Source organism: Nylanderia fulva, unplaced genomic scaffold, assembly GCF_048542155.1.
Source record: "Nylanderia fulva isolate GAGA-0341 unplaced genomic scaffold, ASM4854215v1 Scaffold45, whole genome shotgun sequence".
NCBI lineage: Eukaryota > Metazoa > Arthropoda > Insecta > Hymenoptera > Formicidae > Nylanderia > Nylanderia fulva.
In genome coordinates this window covers 25898-50666 of record NW_028190532.1, presented here as the reverse complement: position 1 = coordinate 50666, position 24769 = coordinate 25898, and the positions used below count along the sequence as shown (strand labels likewise).

Here is a 24769-nt window from a genome sequence, read left to right as displayed (position 1 = left end):
AGGCTGCGGAAAGGAAGAGTTTTGACTGATGCATATAAATCGCGCGAACGCATAAATCATTTATGTTTTATATTCAATATACATATATTTTATTATATTGTAATTTCTTTCTATCACTCCTGAAAAATATGTAGAACGATTTTATGTATTTAGAACAAATTATATTTAGGACAAATTATGTACAGGGTGTGCCATCGAAAATTGTTGAAACTAATCAGCTGTCATCTTTTAATGCATACAGTTATTGAGAAAACAAAAATTGTATTGGAAAGAGGAAAGTCTGTAGTTTTTAATGGATATAAATAAAATGTTTGTATACCAATTTATTTTATTGATAAAAAGTAATGAAAAAGTGCTAATAATTACAGAAACTATAATGATAAATATTATTTATTACTTTTTTCAATAAAATAAACTGATATACGAACATTTTATTTATATCCATTAAAAACTGTAAACTTTCCTCTTTACAACACAATTTTTGTTCTCTCAATAACTACGCACATGCATTAAAAAATGACAGCTGATTAGTTTCAACAATTTTCTATGGAACGCCTTGTATATAATTATATAATACCGATAATATGTAGTATTAGATATAGTAATGATAAATTTATCTCAAACTCATAGCACGGAAAAAATAAAATTATATTTTCTTGTAAATTTTATTTCAACTAATTGAATCAATGACTATCTCAGGATAAATTAATATGAAATCGCAAAACTGGAAATAATGAAGACAATCTAGATAATATTTCGATTTATTATTAAACGTGCCTACATGATACAAATCAGGGGACAACACAATCTCATTATCGCTTTATGACGTAGTAAATATGTTTTCTCCTTTGCGTGTGAATTTGTATATGTATGTATGTGTGTGTGTGTGTGTGTCTGTGTGTATGTGTGTGATGAGAGTCTAATAATTATTACACCTTATCTATAGGGGATGGGGATTAGTTTAACGATGTTCACCAGATACGGTACACAGACTATCACAAAGTTGATTGCTGGTTCGGGTTCGTACATGGGTGTTTCTAAAATGATCACAGCCGCGAGCTGAACGACATAAAAGTGAAGAACGCGCATCCAAAAGCGCGGCATCATTTTTTTCTATATATTATATTTTACTATATTCGACTCTCTTTAAAGTACGTTTTCTTTTGAAAGGTCGTCGATAATCCGCGATACGTATGATATATATAACATTTGCCACAATATATTCTTTCATCCTTGATATCAGCTGATCCTGTCAATTTTCTCTCAACCATCTCGATTTTAATTTCATCGCAAGGATCATTACGTTGAAATTATAGAAAAATCAATGTTATCGCACTGTGGAATTAGAACAAAGAGACACCTCTCTCTTTCTCGAAATAAATTGCCAGAATCTCAATTTTTGATCGGGGATTCTCTGGCGTACTATAACAAGATGTTAAAAACTTAGATCGACAAATTTTGAAGGGAAATAGAAGATTGCAAAATAAATATTTTTTATTAATACTATTTTTCTCTACGTTTATAATTTTATATACTATATGATATGAAATAGGAGTTTGTAACTTAAACGATAAATAGTATTAATAAGTGGAAAAATTAAATTATATTTTAATCTTGAAAAAAAACAAAACACAAATATATAAAAGTAATTCACTCTTTTTACAATAAATGCTCAAAAATTCCTCCATTAACTTCAATACAAAAGATGGCAAACTGAAAAGTCACAAACTCATATCTTATAGTATTAAACTAAACATTGCGGAAAAGTATAAGCCTTAACAAAAAAAATGTTATATACTATATGGTATGAAATAGGAGTTTGTAACTTAAACGATAAATAGTATTAATAAGTAGGAAAAATTAAATTATATTTTAATATTAAAAAAAAACAGAACACAAATATATAAAAGTAATTCACTCTTTTTACAATAAATGCTCAAAAATTCCTCCATTAATTTCAATACAAAAGATGGCAAACTGAAAAGTCACAAACTCATATCTTATAGTATTAAAACTAAACATTGCGGGAAAGTATAAGCCTTAACAAAAAAAAATGTTGATTAAGTCTTCTTTTTCCCTTCAAAATTTGTCGATCTAATTTTTGAACATCCTAAAATCGATCTTGTAAAACTTTTGACATCACGATTTATTATACTATATCGGATCCACATCTCGGTCGTTCCAATTCCACCGTATCGAGATTATAAAAAATTAGATGGATACACTTAACGCTTGTATGCAATTTAGAATGCACCCGGTACGTATGTAGCATCACTTACGAAGTTATGAGTCGCTCATGAGAATGACACTATTTCATTTTTTTTCCTTTTTTTCTCTTTACACCTTATTTATACAAATACAACGAAGACACCGTTAATTTTTTTCTTTTATATTTTCTTCACATATTAAGAATATATTTCCTAGGTACTCTGCGATGGCATGCGACCGTCCGTAAAAATAAAATCCGCCGGTCTCACTCGCGTGACGGCGTCGCGCTTTAAAATGATAAATAATAATAAATAAAAATAATAATTAAACCAAACTAGATCTCTCTAGACGTAAGAAACGAGATGCTCGTCGTCGACGCGCGAGAGGACACGAACGGATCTTTACGCCTCGCACGTCATCGTCATATCTCGATCTCGGTATATCACTCTAACTGCGCTATGCAAATGTGTGTGTATGTGTGTTTTGTGTGTGTATATATATATATATATATATTTATATAGAATGCATTATACAAACTCGCCGCGCGGCTTGCAACCGCGTGTGACGGAAACACCGAAGCACATGCAAAACAACTCAAATATAACACAACGCCGGCTTCCCTCCTCTCTCTCTCTCACTCTCCCATAAATAGAATAAATATTCGTCTTTATGTACAAATGGTACTTCCTCCGTAAAGGATGTTTGTGCTTACGTAGGCCTGCACTCTCGCCGTGCGTTTAGCGTTAAGAGCTCGTTTTTGCATCGATAACACACGCCCTTTATTCCGTTTTAAAGTCGCTCACTCTTCAGAGATACAACGTAGAGAAAGGAATTTCGATAAGCCCCCGTGATTATGTAAAGACCAACTGAGAATTGGTAGATGCAGCTGATATCTTAAAAATATGAATACACGGGAAAAAAATTCCTATAAACATGAGTCCAGATATAAAAATTAACAACCCCATATCTCCTCAAAATTGGATCAAATTGTAAAACCACATAAAAATGAAATATTCACTACTAATTATTATGCAATGCAAAATTTCAACGGTCTGTGAAAATACTTTTTTCGATTTTTTCTTCCAACTTTAGACTAATAATTCGGAAAAAAGCACATATTTTGGATTCATGTTTATAGAAACTTTTTTTCTTATTTTGACCCCTAGAATACGTTTTCAAAATCTCTGACATAGTTTTAAAAACACTAATATATAGTTATTTAATCGAAAATTGTTCGAAATGAATTAGGCGTAGCGCTAAACGCACAATGAGTTATTGCTCTTAAAAATGTAACACATCTTGTCCGCTTCTAGCTTGTGCAGAATCCTTCGCGGTGATTGTTTGACAGAACGGCGACGATCGAACTTTGCCCTCTTTTTTTCCATTGTATATCAAAATATATCAAAACGGTGCGAAACTAGAACAATCAATATTATTCAATATGTTGTTTGAAATGTTTATCTCTGTGACTGACATACATTTACATGATTTTCTTTATACTTTCAAGCTGTAGAATAACGTCGGTTGTTGTAGTTTCGATACATCGGTATATCGTGTCCCACTCGACGATAAAAATCTGCGAGATATAATTTGAATATTTGAAATTAGTGAATATTTCAAACACAATTTCAATTTCCTTGCAATATTAATAATATATTAATATATTGATATGTATCAATATATATTAATATATTATATTATGTATATAATATATTAATTAATATATTGATATTGCTCAGAAAAAACAATTGCTCAAAAAAAAAACTCAGAGCAACGCAATTTGATGAGATCCCATAACAGATTCCCATTTGCCACGTGGGACTCGTATCGATTTGTTCTGCACGCGTGCACGAAAAAAGATAAAATATGCGTGCACCGCAGAGATTTTACCGTTAATAAATTAACATTTTATTCATAGTCTGTTTTGACAAAACGAGTGCGGTCGGTCTTAAAACGCCGCGAAACGGGAAACGCTCTCTTAACGCTTTAGCCTCGATGATTATGCAATATGTAAAATAGATTATTTGTTTGCTTATTTCGCAGTGGGGTAGGGGAAGAGAACGCTTATATTATGACATGCGAATATGTTGTACGGTCATCGTCAAGGGGGGGACGAAGGGGAGAGAAGGGGGAGTAATTTCGTCATTACGACGACATTATCGTATGGCACTAGGTGTATTAGCGTTTCCGTTAATTAGTCTCCGAAGCACTGCCCTCGCGTAAAATGCAACTCATGCCTGGTACAAAAAATGAGATTCCTTCGCTAGCTCCTTCAGTTATCTTATACGGTTTTGTTTAAGAAATGTGCGCGCGTGATCTCACAATAAGAGTATTGTACGTTTCGAACGGGGTAATAATGTTCTCTCTTTCTCTTTTAATTAGCCTCTTGCATCCACTCTCTCAGAATTATTTGTGTTTTAACGAACTCTACAAGATCTCGTATTCCCAATTTCCTGAAACGCACAACTCCGGTAGTCCGTGTGTGTGTCTTATATTTACGAAACTAGTATCTTTTTGTAAACGAAGGCCACTGAATACAGAATCTACTGCAAATATTAAGATTACTCGTAGAGAATATTTCGAGAACGAATCCCTCGAATATTTCAATGAATTAAACGACGTTTTGACAGACAAACTGGTTTGACAGATCGATGCTGAAATTGTCGGCGTCGTTTAAGTCATCGCGCGCGAGAGAATTAATTCTCAGACTCATAAACGTTTACTGAACTTTGAGCGCGTCACGCTGTAAAGATTGATTATCTGGACGTATTTCCGTCAATACACGCATTTACGGATTGTTTAAACGGACATTTCCTGAAACTATACACTTCTTCGTTTAATTCTTAAAACTATAGTTACTAACACTTAGGCCTCGCTAAAACAATACGGCCTGCTGTTTTGAGATCGTCGAGGGGGAGGAAGGGGAAATAAACGTCTCGCTTGCGTTTTATCTCTCCGCAAAAGACAATCGCATAAGTGGGATCACGATTTGCGATACGAAATAAGTGGCTCGAACAATCTATAAGCTAACGCAACTTAAAATACGATACGTGTAAAAATCGATATAAAGTGATATTTACTAATTCAACTTGAATAAAAATTATAATTTAAGCTATATTTGATGCAATTTAAATTATTAATAGCAATATATAATTTATAGTATTATATAATTTATAGCATCATATAATTTATAAATTGTCAACAGAAAAAATGTCTCGAAAGAAAACTTATACAATTCTATTCCACTCATTTTCAGTATAAAAAACGAGCAAATTTAGAGAGTAGACGGGAATTTTGTACTATTGATTGAAATAGTGTTCACAATGCTCTCTTTCTCTTTTACTTTCTCTCACTCTCTCTTTCTCTCTCCCTCTCAGTCTCTCTGTTAAATAAAAGATATCTTAACAGAGAATTAAATTTTCGGTTCGAGTCAAAAGCATTATTGACTGATCACAGCATCGCGTATTGTCGCATCACCACATTTAATGTATATAGAGAGCCCTAAACAATTTTTTTTTTGATTCGATAGAATTGCCATAGCGAGACACGGATACCAATTGACCATTGTCTAAAAACATGGAATTATGGCAGTTTGACATTAAAACCGAAATATCGAGTTTCCACAAAGATTCATCTTACGACCACGATATCGGCTGGATGGACAAAACACAATTTTTTAAAAAAGCATACAAACACGAAATTAATGATGTTTAATCCGTTAACTGCCATACTTGCTGTGTGTATTTTGCAATTAATTTATTAATGTAAAATAATAATTAATAAGCGAGGAATATCCAACGATTTCAACTTACCTTTACTAAAATTAATCATGCGGTTTTATAATAGAAACAAAAAGTTACATACATACATTGCATAGAATGGCAGTGAACGAGTTTAGATATTTAAAAACTTTAAGTCTCTCTTGGCTCCTTGCTGACAATGTTGGAATTATGACGTCAGAGGTGAGAAAACACACTAAAAATTCTTACATGCCATTTCAAAATGAAAAGATATTTCGATGAAACAGCACTTCAGATGACTATAGCACATTCTTAAAATATTTCAAAAACTATCCTTTTCCCTTTATAATAAATCAACATTTGTAAAATGACTGTAATATAAGGTCAAATCTGTATGGTCTTTGCACATTCCACATAACAAAGTCTGATATCACATCATTTTACGGTTGTTGATTGACTGTCAAAAGAAAAAGTTTTTCGAGATATTTTAAAAGTGTTAAAGCCATCTGAAATAATGTTTCGTCGAAATATTTTTCCATTTAAAAATGGTATCCAAGAATAATTTTTAGCGTGTGCTTTTTCACCCCTGACGTCATAATTCCAACATGATCAATGAGGAGTCAAAAGCCTTAAAGAAAGATTTTTAATTCTCTTTCTCTCGCTTTATAACAGTTTGCTACGTCCATTTTTAACATTCTCCAAATGTAAGACGGGGAGGAGAACAACAAAATCTAGATAAATGTTCTACCCTACCAGTTGATACATAGAAATTCTTGCATAAAATTCCAGCCTCTCTTTTTATATTGCGCATGTGTGCACACATTGAATGAAACTAAGACTTGAAATTCTCTTAAATGCGGGTTTCGAATACGGCCTTACGTGTTACAGCAATAAGATCAGCATGTAAACATTGGTTAAATCGGAAATGTCCCGATCCGATATAATCGTACTACATTCTAAGCAATTCCAAAAACAATGTGTACGGTGTCCACACACATCCTTATATAATGTGTCTTCTCTAATGGTTTCATTTTATATTATATTATTTATGTAATCTTTAGATTTTTTTTGTTATTTCTTACGACGCGTAAACGTTAAGTTGAGAAAATAATTTTTTTTTGTTTTATATAACAAGCAAAATGTTCAACTTGTTTCTTCATAAATATTCAATTTTCCATAAGTCTTCTTTATGGGGTTCAATGGTTCCAGCAGAAACACTTAATTTGCACGTATTTTATTTTACTTTTTTTTTTCATTTTAAGTTCGTCCTTTTCCCCGTCAACGCGCGCAGAGTGCATGAACCACTATCTACTCGAAAGATCTGTTTTTTAATCACTGGGTCCAGAACCATTGTACATTAATTGTTACTTATTGTATTACGTCCAATGCTGAGCATGTTGCAACGCTAAGAGCATCCGTAGAATATCATCAGCTAGAAAGCACAAAGAGTATTCTAATGTCTTCAGAACGTCTTATTAGTAAGTGCTGAAATGTTTCTAGCTTGCTTTGGTTTTTTTTCAGTCAATTCTCTCGACGTTCCGAGGATCATTTCGAGGATTACACTTGACAGTATTTTCCTCCTGTAATATCCAGCTCGTATTCGTTCTGTATTTTATTCTTCATGTTATTAAGCGAGGACTGTGCAAACCTTCCACCTGAGTATCAATTTGAGGACAATGTTGTGTATCAGGCGGTCCCCAATCGTGCAAATTTCCACTGTTAGCTAATCTGTGCGTAAGTCGATGTGCTATTGAGAAACCTCCGCTACCTTCCAATTGCGTTAGAACTATGATGACTTGTCTGGAAAGGAGTGATTGAAAATAATGTAAAATATAATCTCGTGTCGAACGAAAAACAAAGTTCAATGATATCTCTCACCTATGAAGGGGGGGAACACTATCGGCAGTTCTGAGTTGTCCTCTCGTGGACACGACGTTATAGCTTTCATGGCAGTCGCATTTTACGTGAATCCATTTATTCACATGACGATTTTCGACCATTACAACTAAACCGGCCCATCCTTTAGTTAAATAATAGGCAGTCATACCTTCTCTACCCTGTTTTCAACAAGAATTCAAGCAATTATTTTTATTAATACAGTGTTAATATTAATATATTATTATGTTATAATAAATATTATATAATGAGTGTGTTGCTTACTTCGTGCCGTTGTCCTTTAGCCAATGTTAGGCTTATAATAGCATCAGCTAAGACAAAAGCAGGCGGTGATATCTGCTCGACCAGAAGCCTTTTTGAACTATGAATGGCAAGAACATATTCTGGATAACTGGACGTATCTTCCATTCCAGTGTGCCAATGATTAAAAGCCAAACACACAACGATATAAAGATCCCTCTCCAACATTTTATGACAGCCGACGAAACCGCGTACTTGCCGCTTACTGTGCTCTACTAGTCTACCAACTTCCGGAGCAGCCGGAGATCTCGTGCGAAAGACTACCACGCACAAATCCAGTTGAGAACGTTGCGACTTTTCCGAATTTCTAAAATAAAATTATATATTTGTATTATGTATTGTACAAGATATCCCATAGGAAATTGCTAAAACTAATTAGCTCTAATTTTTTTAATACATGCAGTTATTGAGAAAAGAAAAATCGTGTTGAAAAAAGAAAAGTCTATAGTTTTTTTTATTAGCACTTTTTCATTATGTTTTACCAATAAAATATACTGGTATACAAACATTTTATTTATATCCATTAAAAACTGCAGACTTTCCTCTTTCCAACATAATTTTTATTTTTTCAATACCTGCATGCATTAAAAAATGACAACTGATTAGTTTCAGTAATTTCCTATGGAACACCCTGTAAATATGCTTGCTCAAAAGTAGTACAATAATCTTACCTCTGACCCTCTTGGAACAGCGTAAATTCCGTTTCGGTGGGTTCCAACACTGTTAAAAGGACGCACGACAAATGTCTAAGGGACGACAACGGAGGAAGAGTGCCACGTAATCTCACTTCGCTCCATCCGACTCTTGTCTTACAAATGTCAATGCAATCAAAATACTTTAGGACGTCATCGAAGGATATCCAGAAGACACCATCCGAAGCACCATGCGGCATAAGCATCTCTCGTAATTGCAGAGTCCATATAGGACTATCATCCGACCAATCGCCTTTCCAACTATAGTGACCCCAAGGATTACGTAATCGTAACAACCGTATCCCCTGTGTAATTTAATAAATTTCTTTTATTATCGAGACGATAAGTGCGATATAACATATTTCAAGCCAAGTCAATTTAAGACTCCTAGATTCTCGCCGAAGCCATGTTAGATTGTGACATCAGAAACGAGAAAGCATACGCTAAAAATTCTTAAATGCAATTTTTAAATGAAGATATTTCGATGAAACAACTGTTGATTGATCATAAAGAGAAAAGAATAATTTTCGAGGTATTTTAAGAATGCGCTAAAACCATCTGAAGTGCTGTTTCATCGAAATATCTTTTTATTTCGAAATAACATCTAAGAATTTTTAGTGTGTATTTTCTCGCCTCTGACGTCACAATTCCAACATGGTCGGTCAGGAGCTAGGAACTTTAAATGCTAAGCTAGGTACATCTGTCTGAAACTTACCTGTACATCACGAACATCGAGGACAGAATACGCATGCCTGGAAAAGACGTGCATTTTAAATAGAAACGATCAGCAAAAAATAAAGTACATTAAACCAATAACATGAATAAAGTAAATTTTCAATTTACCTGGGCCTTAAACCCTTACGTTGATATTCTTCTTCGTCAACCTTCATATTACCTCCTCCGCAACTAGCACCCATTAAAAACATAGCCTGTCTCGAGGACAAGAGTTGTGCCCATATTAGGTCCCTATCAAGTTCGTCTTCGCTTGGCAATGCTGAAGGTTGTAAAGGCACGCTCTCACATGGGGCACCAGTTAACGTCGCTAGACCTTCTATGGCACGGCCGGATACCAAAGCTTCGTAACAGCCGTGTATTTTAGCAACTGCTTTCTCAATTAGCGGCACCCACAGTTGTTTTCTTTTTGCCTTCAACATGCGTAAAGATGCACATGTCATTAACAATGTCACAAATAAGAATAAAGCGGATTTGTAAATAGATATAATGAGATATATCCACATCAAATACTTCATATGTAGTATTTACAATGCGTAACATACAGACGAGATATACCTGAGAGTACACTAAGTGACCTCTCTTATCACAGGGTAATAGATCATCAACGAGCACCGTCGTCCATTTTCCATCTTTACACAGTCTAACTTGGTAAGCACCTTCGGGGCATGTCTCCTTCATGACCAGAACTCTTCTCACGAGCTCGTCACTTTCAGCAAGAACAGCCAGAGCCGATAGTAACCAACAATTTCCTAAGACACCTTGCGAGATATCAGAGGGTAGGGGTGTCCTAAAGACAGCCCAAGGCAGTTTAGAATCGACACTTGAGTCCACGTTAATTTGATGTGGCCTTCTCCATTGGACGACGTGATTATCCTTTGTATCCGCAGGATTATAATACAAAGATTTTGGAGCTGGAGGAAACGAATCATCGACGAACGGCTCATTGGTCTACAAAATAAATGTGAAAAGTGTAGTTTAGTTTTTATTACAACAATTTACAATGCTTGTAATCACACACTCAGGATGCTTTAGATTCCTGTCATTACCTCTTTGCAATATCGTACAATACGCTCCCATTTTTCTAACGCTTCTCTCTCTTCTAGCTGCCTGAGATTTTCCATCACCACGCTCTCTTGCCGCTGTATTCTAAGAGTACTAGTGCCTGATTCAACAAGCCTAGGTATCCCTCTATCTCCAGACATTTGAGACAGCGACTTCGAGCTTTGGCACATTTCGCAAAGAGCAGTCGTACTCTTGTTCTCGTAAGTGCACAATTTACATTGCCACTAAAATATGTAAAGAAAATTATAGAATAAGACAAAACTGGTAATGCTGTATTAGCTAAACAATAAGAAATGAAATAAAACAAAGTAAGAACTCTGGTAAGAATCGGCAAGCTAAGAATTATCGTGTGCAAATAACAAATTTCTGAGAATTCCATAAGAAAGATGCTAACTTGAGTATGCGAAGGATCTCTGGTCCTCGAGTGCCTTTTGTCGATCGCCGACGAACCGTTTCTCCTTACAGAATTTCTGTGCCTCGGGGTAACCGCTTTGGAATTCGTCGGGGTCGAGCAGAGCCTCGGGCTTGGACTCCGCTGACCCAGAACTCTATTATCTTTCGGAACTTCGAGAAAATCCGCCAAGGTCTTGCAGGCGTTGCAGTTTTGCGTCGAGAGTGGATTCCTCAGCGTGCACGACGGACACACCCAGCTCTCGCCCTTTCGCAGAGTGGCATCCTCCAGATGCATGATGCTCTTCAGCTTCGAGCCGCAGCAAGCTTCACACGTTGTTCTCGACGCGGCATTCAGTAGAGTGCACTTTTTACACGTCCACACCGGCGACGGCGGATCGATCTGATCGTCCAGATCGGATTCCGCCGTGGCCAGGGTGGCTGACTTGGGTGGTATGTATCTAACACTGTCCCTCGACACCACAATCGGCGATTGGGCGTGCGTCGGATAGCTAGTCGTGTCCTTCGTGACGGTAATCAAGCTGGGTTGCGTCAACGACGGGGGCGACCTGGACGAGCCGCAAATGTCGCAACCGCTGGACCACAAGGGGTTGTACGCGTAAGAACACTTTCTGCAAGTCCACATACGCTTGAGCGGACTCATGTTCGGTAGATCGCTCACCGGACTGGTCGCCTCGCTGTGCGCCTTCGTCGGCACGAGACCTAACTTACTGCTCTGTTTCTTTGGCAATGGCGGGGGTATATCGGGATCCGTGATCCCGATATAGGAATACTTTGGTCTTGAGTTGAAGCCGATCGAATGCGGCGGTACCGCGGGCGGTTCCTCGTCGTTCAGACTTCTACGATTCACAGTCTTCTTCTGTGTCACGTTCGCCACGGAATCGGCGTCGGAGAAAGATCTTCTGTAGGACAAGGGTCCCGCGGACGATAACGCGCGCGGCACCCAAGCTGGTACGCTGATAACCACTCCGCTGCAAGGCGCGGGACTCCTAGGAGCGTCGCAAGCCTCGCACTGCTCCAAACCTGGCGCATTATCCAACGTGCAATTGTCGCAGCTCCACAAGCCATCATCCTGACGCGCTTCCGGTACCACCAGGCTCGTGGGTCTTTGTACCACGTGGTCCGATAATTTTTGAACGACCGAACCGTTTGACAGCGAGCGACTAACTTTAGACTTGACCCGTTCGTACATAGAAGGACTGTGTCGTTTCGGAGAGCGTTGAGAGGTATCGGTGTTATCTGTATACGGAAGCGTAGTGGACTCCATCGCTCCAATTGATGGTAAAATCCAGTCTTTACGGTCCACTCTTTGTCTCTCGTTTCGGCTTATACTTGTCAACTGTGCCATACCTGGAAAATTTTAAAGCAACGATTCAATGATGTGTCAAATGTGCATTTAAATTAATATATACTTTAATCAAAACATCACATACCAATGCTCAAGCTCGTATGACAATAAAAACAATGATAAATTATTAAATTAAGGCCATGTGTAACGAGCAATACGATATTATTTTATTATTGAGAAGAAAATTCTTAATTTGAAATAATAATTATACAAACGTTTCGAGCTCTACTTGCTCCTCTTCAGTGCGCAAAAAAAGTGAGATCTGACACCTATTTATTCGACTTTTTAAAAAACTAGACAACAGTCAAGTACTAACAATAAGGCCAACAACAATTAGAAGCATCGTCATCTCAAGTTATTCGGAACAATTTGTAAGCATAAAGGTTCAATATTTTAGTAGTTAGTTTAATTTATAATTTTTAATCTTTTTTTCACATACACATTAGTGGAATCCTATTTTACAATTGAATAAATTCTTTAAATTCAGTTAACAAATATCAAATAATTTGGAGAGGATGAACATAATCATTGCCAGATCGAGGGACTTTCGTCAAATAACGATAAGTGGTTCATTTGGAGTAATGTATAAGTGTCACTCCAAGTTTTTATTAATAATTCTAATATATTTTATGAATAACAGGACGAATCATTCTGCTTCTAATTGGGTTCTTACTTTGTTGAACTATTTTAATGGTCTCAATTCATTGTAAATATATTTTGCGTTTTAACTATGACTCAACTATATAACTTATATTGACTATGTATTGCGGATTTTATTAGAATTTTATGTATTTATTTATTATCGTTATTTATTATCACTATTTTTTTGCGCACTGAAGAGGAGCAAGTAGAGCTCGAAACGTTTGTATAATTATTATTTCAAATTAAGAATTTTCTTCTCAATAATAAAATAATATCGTATTGCTCGTTACACATGGCCTTAATTTAATAATTTATCATTGTTAATATATACTCATAATATATATTACTATATATTATAATATACACTTATAATAATATATAAATAAATGATACGAGTATATAATACAATAATAATGGTAAAACTCACCCGTATTATTAATTTTAGCATTATTACCAGAACCGCTCGTACCAGCATTCGCAGGTAGAATATTAGGCAGAAATCCAGAGGTGATTTTTAGACGGTTTTCTTTATGCGGATGAATCTTTTTGCTCTTGCGTGCACCAATCTTCTTTCCGTCGATTCGAGCTATTGATGCATTGGCATCACAAGCCGCGCAAATCAATGAACTGCAGTTATTGTCCAATAAACATCGAATACAAGTCCATTGTGTATTTAAAGAAGGTAAAGACGAAAAACGTTGCAGCGGTTTCCTCTCAGATGAGTTGCCATTCCACGAACCACAATGTAAATTTTTTTTAACGTTGAATGCAGACAGATATCTCTCGGAGCTGCAAGTTTATAGGAACACATGACGCATGAGAATATAACAAAACATTTTGCAACAGTATTACAAAAACAAGAAAACATTGCATTCTAAGAACTCAATCATAATGCATGTGAGAACGTAGAAAAAAAAATAGAATCATAATATGACATTTGCCTCATATAAACAAAAACAGGCAATATTATATTTACTATTAGAAAACTAAATTTCTTTAATAACTTAAAAAGACCTACTATTACCTAATATCGCCATACATGAAGTTTGTTAACTCGATGTAAGCAACTCTCAACATAAGTAAAAACATGCAGAGACTAAACAGAGAGAGACATAACAGAGGGAAATAGATCTAAATGCAGCTAACATGATCTTATTATGCTTCACTGCTCAACATAAACATGACACACATATTGATAATCGGATAATCACATTTAATACCAAAATAGTACGGATCCAAACAAGTCATAGTTATCCCCATAGAGTTTGACAAGAGAGATCGCCGGTTCCTCGAGGCATAACACGAACACGCATGGGAGGGAGGGGGAGGGAAAGGGTAGGGGATGAAATCGCGACCCTCACCCGTTAGTAACAGCGCGTCGGGATTCGTCGCGCTGGCCGACAAGTAACGATGCCGTTTCCGTGAGGACGTTGCGCGCCGCCAATAATCGGTCCGTCCTCGGCGGCGGCGTCGGCGGCGTCGATTCCCCGGAGGTGGCGGACGACGACGACGACGATGTAGTTGACGACGACGACGTCTCCCCGTCCTCTGTCCCCTCGCGTCCTCCCCTCGCCGCTGCTCGTCCGCTACGCTCCGCGGCGAGGTGGCCGCCGACCCTCTCGTCGCTCCTGAGCCGCGTCAGCCCGCACCTGGCGCATCTCGCGCTCTCCGTAGGATTTATCAGGGCGCACTCCGAGCAATGCCACTGCAGCACCGACGCGATCGAGCCCATTCTCCACGCGTAGTCATGGCTCCCCCGCTGGCGCCGCGCTAATATATCACCGCTATGTCACCCCACGTCGGTCGGGCACAACGACGACGACGACGACGATTCTCCGACCCCTGGACAAAGAGAGAGACAGTGTCGTCGCGCTGCCACCGAGAACACCCACGCGCGCACGGATACACACGGATATATACACGCACTTCTCGTTCTCTCCTTCCTCTTGTCCTCTTCTGCCTGTCGCCCCGTCGTCTCCGTCGCACCAGGAGGTACGCGACGACGCCCCGACGACGGGCGGCGGTTAACAGCGACGATCAGCTGTGCCGCGTCCACCACGTCGCCGCGAGGATGTCGCCGTCATCGGATGCCGCGACAGGAGCCCGCCGTTCTTTGTCATATGTTCCGCGACGGCCATCTTTCCCGTCGAATTCCCTCTCCGTCGAGAACTATCCCTCTCGTTCCCCTTGCGTTCTCCCAGGAACGGCCGAGCGAAGTTTTGCGCCCTGATCCCTGTCGATCGCATTTTTAATTTAAATTGATATATATATATATTTTTTTTATTTTTTTTTTAATACTCTAAATATAATAAAATAATTTATAGAAATCTTTATAGAAATAATATAAGAATTTTTATATAAATATGTAAATAATTTTATATAATTTTTTATATAATAGAATTGATTAATATATAAATATAATAAATAATTATTTTATTTATTATTTATATAATTATATAAATAATTATAGAAATTATATAAAATAATTTATACAAATTTTATAAACAATTTTATATAAAAATTTATATAAATAATCTAAAATTCACAATTATATTTATTATTACAATTTATTTTGTGAGAATGTTTTCTGTATGGATGATAGCAAACAAAATAGTTGATCCTAACAATAGTCAATAAGCATATGTTCAATGACACATATTTGAAATTTAATTGAATATTTTTGTTGTGAATTACTTTTGAATTAATATAAAAAAATTATAAAATTGTATTATATATACATTACTGGGTGTTATAATTGCAGCGAGTGCTAGCGGCATCTGTCAAAGAAACGATGAAAGATGTGTAGCCTCTATTACAGCAAGCAAGCTATTGAGTTCACCAAGTCCCTGTGGCGCAGAGGATAGCGCGTTGGACTTCTAATCCAAAGGTCGTGGGTTCGATCCCCACCAGGGATGCGCGAGCGGGATATCAAAACCGTTTGTATATTTTTTTACACACGCTTCCTATTATTTTTAAAGGTTCGAAATCATAAATGAATAAAAATAAAAATATATTCAATAACAAACTTATTGTTTTCGTATTTTTGTATTTTAAATATAATATTGCGAGAGAAAGAATATTTACATATTTGTTTTCGTAAGTTTTATATGATTATGTGAATATATAAATATAGATTTTAGATCACAATAATTCATACCCTATACCTCGCATATTATATCGCGTATATAAGATTATGACGTCAGCAGTGTTACGTTGGAAGGACGTTCGATTTTATTTTACGTAAAAATGAAAGAGCTCAATGTGTGTGTGTAGTGTCTATAAAAATAATTCTAATTAGAATTTTGTTGAATGAACTGTAATATATTTTTATATTGAGTATAAAGCGAGCTCTTTTTTAAAAAAAATATAAGTAATATATAAATGTAACAATTCTTCTTGCTTTTTAAAAATTAAAAAATTTTTAGTAATTTTATTGAGAAGAGAAAATATTCGTAAAAAAGAGTTGAAGATAAAAAAGGTAATAGCGAAATTTCAACATATATCATATTTAACGAGCCTTATTGTACCACTCGCTGGATCATTAAGGGATGACACACGAAACTCTCCGCGCTCTTTCTGGACCTACTGGATTTATTCTATCTCCGCGAAAGCTCACGTGCCATCCCCTTTTGGTCACCAACGCAGCACGCCGTCGGTTTATTTACGGAAACGCTTCTTCTTTGCTTCTTACCGAGAAATGTCTTACTTTGACTGCACCAACTCTTAATAGTCGTTTAGTTTTGTTTGATTTCTCCAAGCAAAAATAATTCTTAGAGTACAACATACAAGGAGCAACGAGCAAGATAAATATATACTTTTAATTAGGGAAGAAAACATGCGTCATGTTTTATTTTCGTTCAATTAATTCTCTTTTCTCATTCTTGTAAATAAATTTTATCTATTATTGCATTTTGAATTTTAAATGCAACTCTTGAAAATTCTAATTTTTTTAAAACGGTAAATAAATATTATGTGTGCATTGAATCAAATTTTATATTATTCAAGAAAAATAATACGAAAATGACATACATTTTTTTGCACACAAATAAAATAAAATTATTAATTATTAAATAAATTATTAAATAATTAAACTACGCTATAAAGACTATAAAGACGCTATAATCACGTATTTTACAAATACGCACATCTTTATATATGCCAAGATTTATCCTAGAGGACATTTCCAACGAACCTTGGTCGGTGCCAAATAACGATGACAGTCTAAAATTCCAAAGTTCTACTACCAATATTTCCATTATTATTCGCGCGTTAGGGGGTGAAAATAACGTTCAAATTTTCCGGTTGTGACATTTTGTCACAGTTCGTTTACATACCTGCTTGTTTTCACGAGCCAAGAACGTGCTTTCTCAGTAGGAAAATTTGTGTTTTCTTATTAAGAAAAGGTCCTCGTTAAAATTTTTGTGTTAAAGATAATCACTATTTATATAATGCAGTCATGTGTTAATTTAACATATTACTGTTGTGCTAATTGAATCTCAATGTTAAATTATTAAAACAACTGAAAAAATGTAAAAATAACACAATAATGTGCATCCATTTCTAATTTGACACAATAAATACGTTTTGTTTTATTAGTGACAAGATTTATCTGTTAAAATTTACAGAAAAGAATGTTGATTTTTTATTTTATAATATAAGTGGGAACGATAAAATGTAAAATTAATATATTTTTACGTTTTGTTTTATTAGTGACAAGATTTATCTGTTAAAATTTACAGAAAAGAATGTTGATTTTTTATTTTATAATATAAGTGGGAACGATAAAATGTAAAATTAATATATTTTTAATTAATTTTTACATTAAAACTATGTTAATTCTACACAAAATTTATTTTAAATTACTTGAAATTTTTCATTTATTTTATATTAAAATATTAATGCGATATTTATTTGTGTCTCGATTTAACATATTCATATTATGTTAAATTAACAGAAAAATTTCTGTGGACCGTTGTGATATCTGTTAAATTTAACATAAATTTTTCCACTGTGTCTCATTTTTCATCTCGTTCGAAAAATCGAATTTCTCGGACTTTCGAATCACGACGCAGATTGGCCTCGCGCGTTTCCGCCGCGTTTATTATACATTCTTTGGAATTGAGCCAATACGATATACACATTACTACCAGACAGCTAGTCGCCGCCGTTCGCGATTCCAATTCGCAATCATAGAACAGCCTCATAAATAATTGCGTTGTTCCTCCTCCATCATTTGTAACAACGACGTATACGAGCTCTTAATTAGCGGCGATTATGTACACGCGATATCTATATGCGTTCTGCGATTTTTTCGACGTGGGGGTATCGAATGTGTCATTATATAATGCGGAATTTGTTGCTCTCTAACTGCGAAAAGATGGGAAAGTTTTTAGATCAAATTAGAACTCGCAGATCTGAGTCTTCCTCATTACATGGTGCTCTATATTTTATTACATAAGCATAATATTATTATCTATAAATTCTATAATATTATAATATAATTATAATCTATAATATTTTACTGCATAATGAATATAAATTATTTACTCAGATTATAACATATTAATATTTTATTTATTATATATATATATATATATATATATATATATGTGTGTGTGTGTGTGTGTTTTTCTCTTTATATTATATTCAAATGCGCTTTTTACGCATTAAAATATTATACAGTAAAAAATTGTATTTTTCAAAGTCGTCTATATGTAATGTATATTAATAGATCTATTAAACAATTGATAAGTCACGAGAAATGCATCACATAGCAAGGCCCCCTGCTGCTCGAAGAATTCTTAAATTCCGACAATTGACATCGTTCTGTTCGTTTACCCTGAGTCAATTAACTGTTTAACATCTCGAGAGAGTGTCATATGATCACACTTGTAAAATGGAAAATTTTCCGCGTCGCGATATCATGAATATAAATATGCATTGCATCTATATTGCTTTCGTTTATATCGCGCGTATCGGAAATTGCACTGAGCGTTTGCTGATCTTTAGTGTAGAAAGTATATACGAGTGCATTGCAGAGTATATATAACACATTTTTTACACTTACGAATTAATTTAATCGATCATTCAATTATTATACTCATGTATGTATCTTTAAAGAGAATAGACGTCATTATATTATGTAAAATATATCGGATGTCTCTAAAAGAGAGAGCTGGCTTGAAAGTATCCTATTTTGTATTATTTTTTAAAATAATTTTATGCAATGAGAGAGAGAGAGAGAGAAAGAGAAAGAAAATGGTTCACTCTCTAATTGTATTAAACTTTCGATAAAATTGTACGAGAAAGAATGAAATGTAGCGCTCATGCGACAAAATTATTGTTTACCGTATACGGAAAAACGTGATCTTGTCACACGTTACGTCATTTATTTTCTATAACATTAACTGATGCATGTCTAATAACGGTTAACACTATGACGCAGCTTCTTCACGCGTCGACAGATTTTTTCTTCGCTTCTCTTTGAAGTAAACAGCTCGTGCTGCGAAGAAAACGTTTGAAAATGCCGTGATTATTTATAAAGAACTTTCTTTTATATACGATCGATAATGAGCATACAAGAGAGAGCATCCACTTAGAGTTCCTGTGCTTTTAAGGTCGTACTTTGCTATAATTTTTTATCTATCGATATATTTAGAAAATGCACAAATATTGATAATATCATTCATAAAAAGTGGCAGATGTGATAGATGGTTACTGCAAAATATTTGCTTAGCAAAAAATTAAAAATAATTTGTTTTGTCTATGTATATTTATATATGTATATGAATATGAAAAAAATAACAAAATCGAGAAAAAATTAGACTTTGCGTTAGATAAACATTCAAAAATTTTGAGAAATTCCTGGAAATGATTATCGCATCGAGGAAGCACGACAATAACAAATGTATTTCTTGTCATGCCTTATTTACGTCAGCTTATTTTTTATTTTTACGAGACGTTTTCGACGCCGACATCTGCGGTCAATATTTATCTTACCGCGGCAACGCAAAAGCATTTTATCAGAGCGACAACTTTCGACCTCATATATGCGGACTGCAGTATGGATAAAAAAAAATGCAAGAATTATGTTGACGTGCAACGGGTTATCGAGGTGACGGCTCTTTCGCGAGCTACGAATACACGTAAATCGATATATTACGTATCGTCGGTCAATGGCATCGAATCCGGTTGGCGACTGCTGTAAAATTTGTGTCGCAATAATTCTATCGCGATTATTTACGATAAAAATCGAACAGACATCATTCGAATAAATATCATACAATCAACACATTATCTACATCGGAAAATATGATGCATTTGTAAAAATATCGTTCTCCACTACTGTACTTCGTCTAAAGACAAACTTACAATTTACATTGTAAAATGTAACAATTTCTGCACTGAAAAAAAATTTATTGAATTCCAATAAATATTTATTTCAATACTGCCAAATACTCTGTAAATTTTTTAGAGTGGAATTTCATTCCAAAAGAGTGAATCATTTATTTGAACCTAATAGTATTGATTTGATGTAAAAAATATTTATTTGGTGTAAGAAAATCCTTTTCAAAACAAAGGAATATTTATTTGTTTCAAATAAATATGATTTATTAAGCAATATTAAAATAAATATTTACTAATTTAATAATTTGTTTTGCAGTGTGTTTTTTTTTCCTTCAGTAATATTCAGTATTTATATTCTAACGTATAATTATTTAAAGAAACCGACTTCTTTTCCATAGATTCGGTGACTTGGCGATAAGCGGCGCTTGTCTTATCGTACGAGAGTAATTATTTGCATAATGATAATGCGTTTTGCTTGCCAATAAATTGTACGTGTGAATCAGTACGAGCCCACATTGCTAAGAACGTTTAAACACGACACAGTATATGCGATGAACTTTTTTATAAGCGAGTCCTTGGAATGGAGTATTTCCTATTGCTAGCGGAAATTTTTTTGTGTGTTTTGGAAAATCTTACTGCTCATAATCTGCTGATAAACGAATTTTTTTCTTATCTCAGACTTCTCATTATTTTGTTATCTGGAACAATCTATTGTATCACACGTGTTTATAAGATTAAAAATATCTCATAGATAGATTGAGTTATATATAATTAAATAAAAATATATTAATCATTTATATAACGTTATCATAGATCATTACATGTCACTTGTATATTACGCAATTGCTCTTTATTTTATTTATAATTATTATATATTCATATTATATAATATTATTCATATTATATAACAGTATTCATATTATGTAATATAATATCATAATAAATATAATATGGCAAATTTTTCAGTTTATAAACGCTCATGTTTTTAATTTCTACATTATATATAGATATTATTTTTTACATTTGTTACAGTCGGGTGTCTTCTGATTCTAATTGCAATAATTTCTACTATTATAATAACAAAAGAAAAAATAGAGAAATTTTTATACATAAATATGTGTTCGTATAAATATTTTTTTGTGGATAATACATTTATGAATAGGTACATTCTAAACGTGAATGATTTTTTTTATGTACAACGCTTCGCATAATCACTGCTGTCACGCCTTCGCTCCGTAATTCTGCCCCCGTATCTTGAGAGAAAATAGATAAGCTATCAATTATTAATGAGACGCAAGGACGGTATGTTCCAGGATTATTTTTACGCAGAAAGGTGCTAGTTTTTAATTAAAATTTAAAGTAAACTACTTTTTGCGAGTAATTCAAAAAAGATGATGGTTTACAATATAAAATCTCTTGCACATTCGCATAAATATTATATATAGATATTATATGTATACAATATATATATATATATATATATATATATATATGGTATATATAAAATAAAAAATATACATATATATTATACACACACACACACACATACACACACACACATATATATATATATATATATATGTGTGTATATATCATACAAATGATTAAATGTATAAATTATCATATATAATTATATAAAAACAATGAGCTTATATATAAAGCAAATATATTAATAAGTAAATATATTAAGATGTGTGAAATTGTAAGATACTTTTACATATAATACAATTTAAGATGCTTTTAAATAATAATATTTAACACAAGTTTCATATAAACTATGGATAATTATCCGCGTAAAAATATTATAATAATTTTTTTATTTTTATTCTTTAACGTGACAATATATACATTGTTGCAGGCTTCTGACTCAATATACAAACTCATCATCACATCATGATGCACGTTGGTATTTTATACGTACACGGATCATTATTATAATCCAACCATATGAGTCATCTCTCATTTTACTTTGTCACGCCACATTAAGCGTGCAGACTTCTTTATTACGTGCTATCGAAGCGTTTCTGTCTACGCTTCCTTAGGCCGAACGCTTTTAATATATGGAGGCGTGTATCGCAAATGTGTGACAGATATTAAATAATCAAGCATCAGGTTTACCGGAAACCAGACAGCATGGCCCAACAATACATCGAGTATGATATTCATGCGACTCGCTGCAAAAAGCTGAAAAAAACTCCGGTCTCTCTATACAAGATAACGCGCATATATGTTGTACGTCGGCAAATAAACTGGAGATAGTCTCGTTCCAATTGTGGCGCGCGATTACGATTTACTCCTCGTCGGATGAAAACTGGGAACTCGATTTAATTGTTTCAGCGTTATAAATAAAGTATATACACTCATAAGCACACGATAAAATCGCGAGATTTGGGACTAAGTATGTTTTTTTTAGACTGTCGAAAGTTGAGGGTTCGCTCGGTGTGAAACTAATTAAACGTCATTTTTTTTCACAATATATGTATAAGCGGAACTTTATCATTAATATATTCACTGATATACCTAGAGATTACATCGACTGATTAAATATACACACTCGTGTATTTACTCGTTTCAGGTCACGTGTATCGGACATGTTCGCGGCATGCATACAAGTTTTACGTAATTTCCGGAGGTCTTCCTGTTTCGTCGCTTAATTTTTATCACGCGCTTCTGCAGAATTTTTTTATTATTATTACACTGTAAAAAAATTATTAAATCAATAAAGATTTATTTCTATATACTGCCTAATAAATCATTTATTTGCAATAAATAAATATATTGATCTGTTTTGAAAAGGATTTTCTTATATCAAGTAAATTTTCACATCAGATCAATATTATTAGTTTCAAAGAAATAATTTATTATGCGGTATTGAAATAAATATTTATTCAAATTTAATTAATTTTTTCCAGTGTATTGACTAAGAAAAAGAGACAGAGAGATATAACATGTAAATGCGTGTAATAAAATGCAGTAATCTTATTTATATTATGTTTAGTCTTGCGAACACAAGAATATCCGCAATTACCCAGGTAACAAGCTGACGTCATAAAAGTTAAAACGACGTCATTTTAATGTCGATAACGTCATTTTAACGTCGATGACGTCATTTTAACGTCAGCTTGTTACCTGGGTAATTAATTCCCATTGATTTAATTAATATTTCGATTTTGAAATATTCACATTCGACATTTTGGAAAAATCGCGGCACCTTTGATAAAAATTGCATCGGTGGAATAAAAAAAATACATTCCATTACATCTTTCCATATCTTCATAATTTATTCTAACTTGTATGGTTGTAATATAGTGCGTTCACACCGTAGAACTGAAATAGCTTTATAGTACCTAAGGCAGTCATAAAATCCTATTTCAGCGTCGAAACGAGCCGTTTCGTGAGCTCATCCTTCGGCTGCATCTATGCGTCACGCAAACTACTACATTGAAGTAGTAAGATTCACTTTCTAGCACAGGGTTATTCAAAGATCTCTCTCTTTCGGACGAAATTACGTCGCAATTCCCAACACGATCGCGTTCCCGGTTCTCCGTTCTTTGTTCGCGTTTTCCAGAATTTCAACTTAAAACACACGTTGCTCGAAATATTGTTATTAAACTATGTTGTTAAATTATGTAAGAGCAAAGCTAATCTATTGTAAATACAAAACTTGACGTTTGCTCGATCGATTCAATTTTTTGTTAATATTATTCTGCTCCTGTCACCTGTCACTTACATCGCCGTAATTCTTTTTTATTTACTTTGTTATTTCAATTTGCATATCAATCGTTTAATTAGAAGAATGATAGATATAGTCATTCTCAAAGTATTTACGGAGATAACAAGCTAAATTGTAGTTTAGAATAAAAAAAAAATATTTCTCGAATGCATTAGAAAAGAGGATTTAGATTAGAGAAGAATGTCATTTGGACGACTTTCGTCTCTTTTTTAATTGCCGTCATGTCAACTCGAATCTACGCAGCTCGGCAGGTTATTGCCCTATAGACTTTTAGATTATACATTCGAGAGGAAGAAACACGTGTCTAACGTGTGTTGTACTATTCCACGAGCAACAAACCGACGCGAGCGAACACTCAATTAAGACGTTAATTAAGATAGCACTCTTACGACGGGTATGCATTCCCAAACTGCGTTGCTTGACACCTCGAGAGAGCTGCAGGATTAACGATCGATGACGCAAAAGCGCATCCCTGCGTTCCACGTGTTATATATATATATATATATATATATATATATATATATGTGTGTGTACGCATGCCTGCATGCAGGTAACGCTTTGGGAAATCGAGTGGAAAAATGAATGTAAAGGTCAGCACGATACCTTATCTTGTTCTGGAACGCAGTTATCTACAACGTAAAATAAATTTGGGATT

General features: G+C 34.5%; 1 protein-coding gene and 1 non-coding gene across 3 annotated transcripts; one reads left to right on the top strand and one right to left on the bottom strand.

Moving 5' to 3' along the window:
- Window positions 1-745: 745 nt before the first annotated feature.
- Window positions 746-15198, bottom strand: LOC114933236 (calpain-D). 2 transcript variants are annotated; one of them, XM_029305713.2, is made up of 11 exons: window positions 14396-15198; window positions 13462-13823; window positions 11028-12394; window positions 10618-10857; window positions 10127-10519; window positions 9680-9981; window positions 9552-9588; window positions 8816-9141; window positions 8109-8451; window positions 7827-8005; window positions 746-7748 (listed from the first exon to the last, which is right to left on the bottom strand). In XM_029305713.2, the coding sequence occupies exons 1-11, from the start codon at window positions 14764-14766 to the stop codon at window positions 7568-7570; spliced, it is 4101 nt and encodes a 1366-aa protein (XP_029161546.2). In that variant the 5' UTR covers window positions 14767-15198; the 3' UTR covers window positions 746-7567. The 2 variants fall into 2 exon arrangements, with proteins under 2 accessions (XP_029161546.2, XP_029161547.2); XM_029305714.2 differs by lacking the exon at window positions 14396-15198 and adding an exon at window positions 14059-14219.
- Window positions 15199-15876: 678 nt separating this feature from the next.
- Window positions 15877-15949, top strand: TRNAR-UCU (transfer RNA arginine (anticodon UCU)). Its single transcript has one exon. It is a non-coding gene; the product is annotated as a tRNA-Arg (tRNA).
- The last annotated feature ends 8820 nt before the right edge of the window (window positions 15950-24769 follow it).

Bases quoted from the DNA above. Each gene is read 5' to 3' on its own strand.
- LOC114933236 (XM_029305713.2), bottom strand. From the start codon at position 14,766: ATGGGCTCGATCGCGTCGGTGCTGCAGTGGCATTGCTCGGAGTGCGCC. The intron at 9,142-9,551 runs GTAAGTTTCAGA...TAAATTACACAG, and splicing joins TCGATGTTCGTGATGTACAG to GGGATACGGTTGTTACGATT. The intron at 7,749-7,826 runs GTGAGAGATATC...ACTCCTTTCCAG, and splicing joins AGTGTTCCCCCCCTTCATAG to ACAAGTCATCATAGTTCTAA.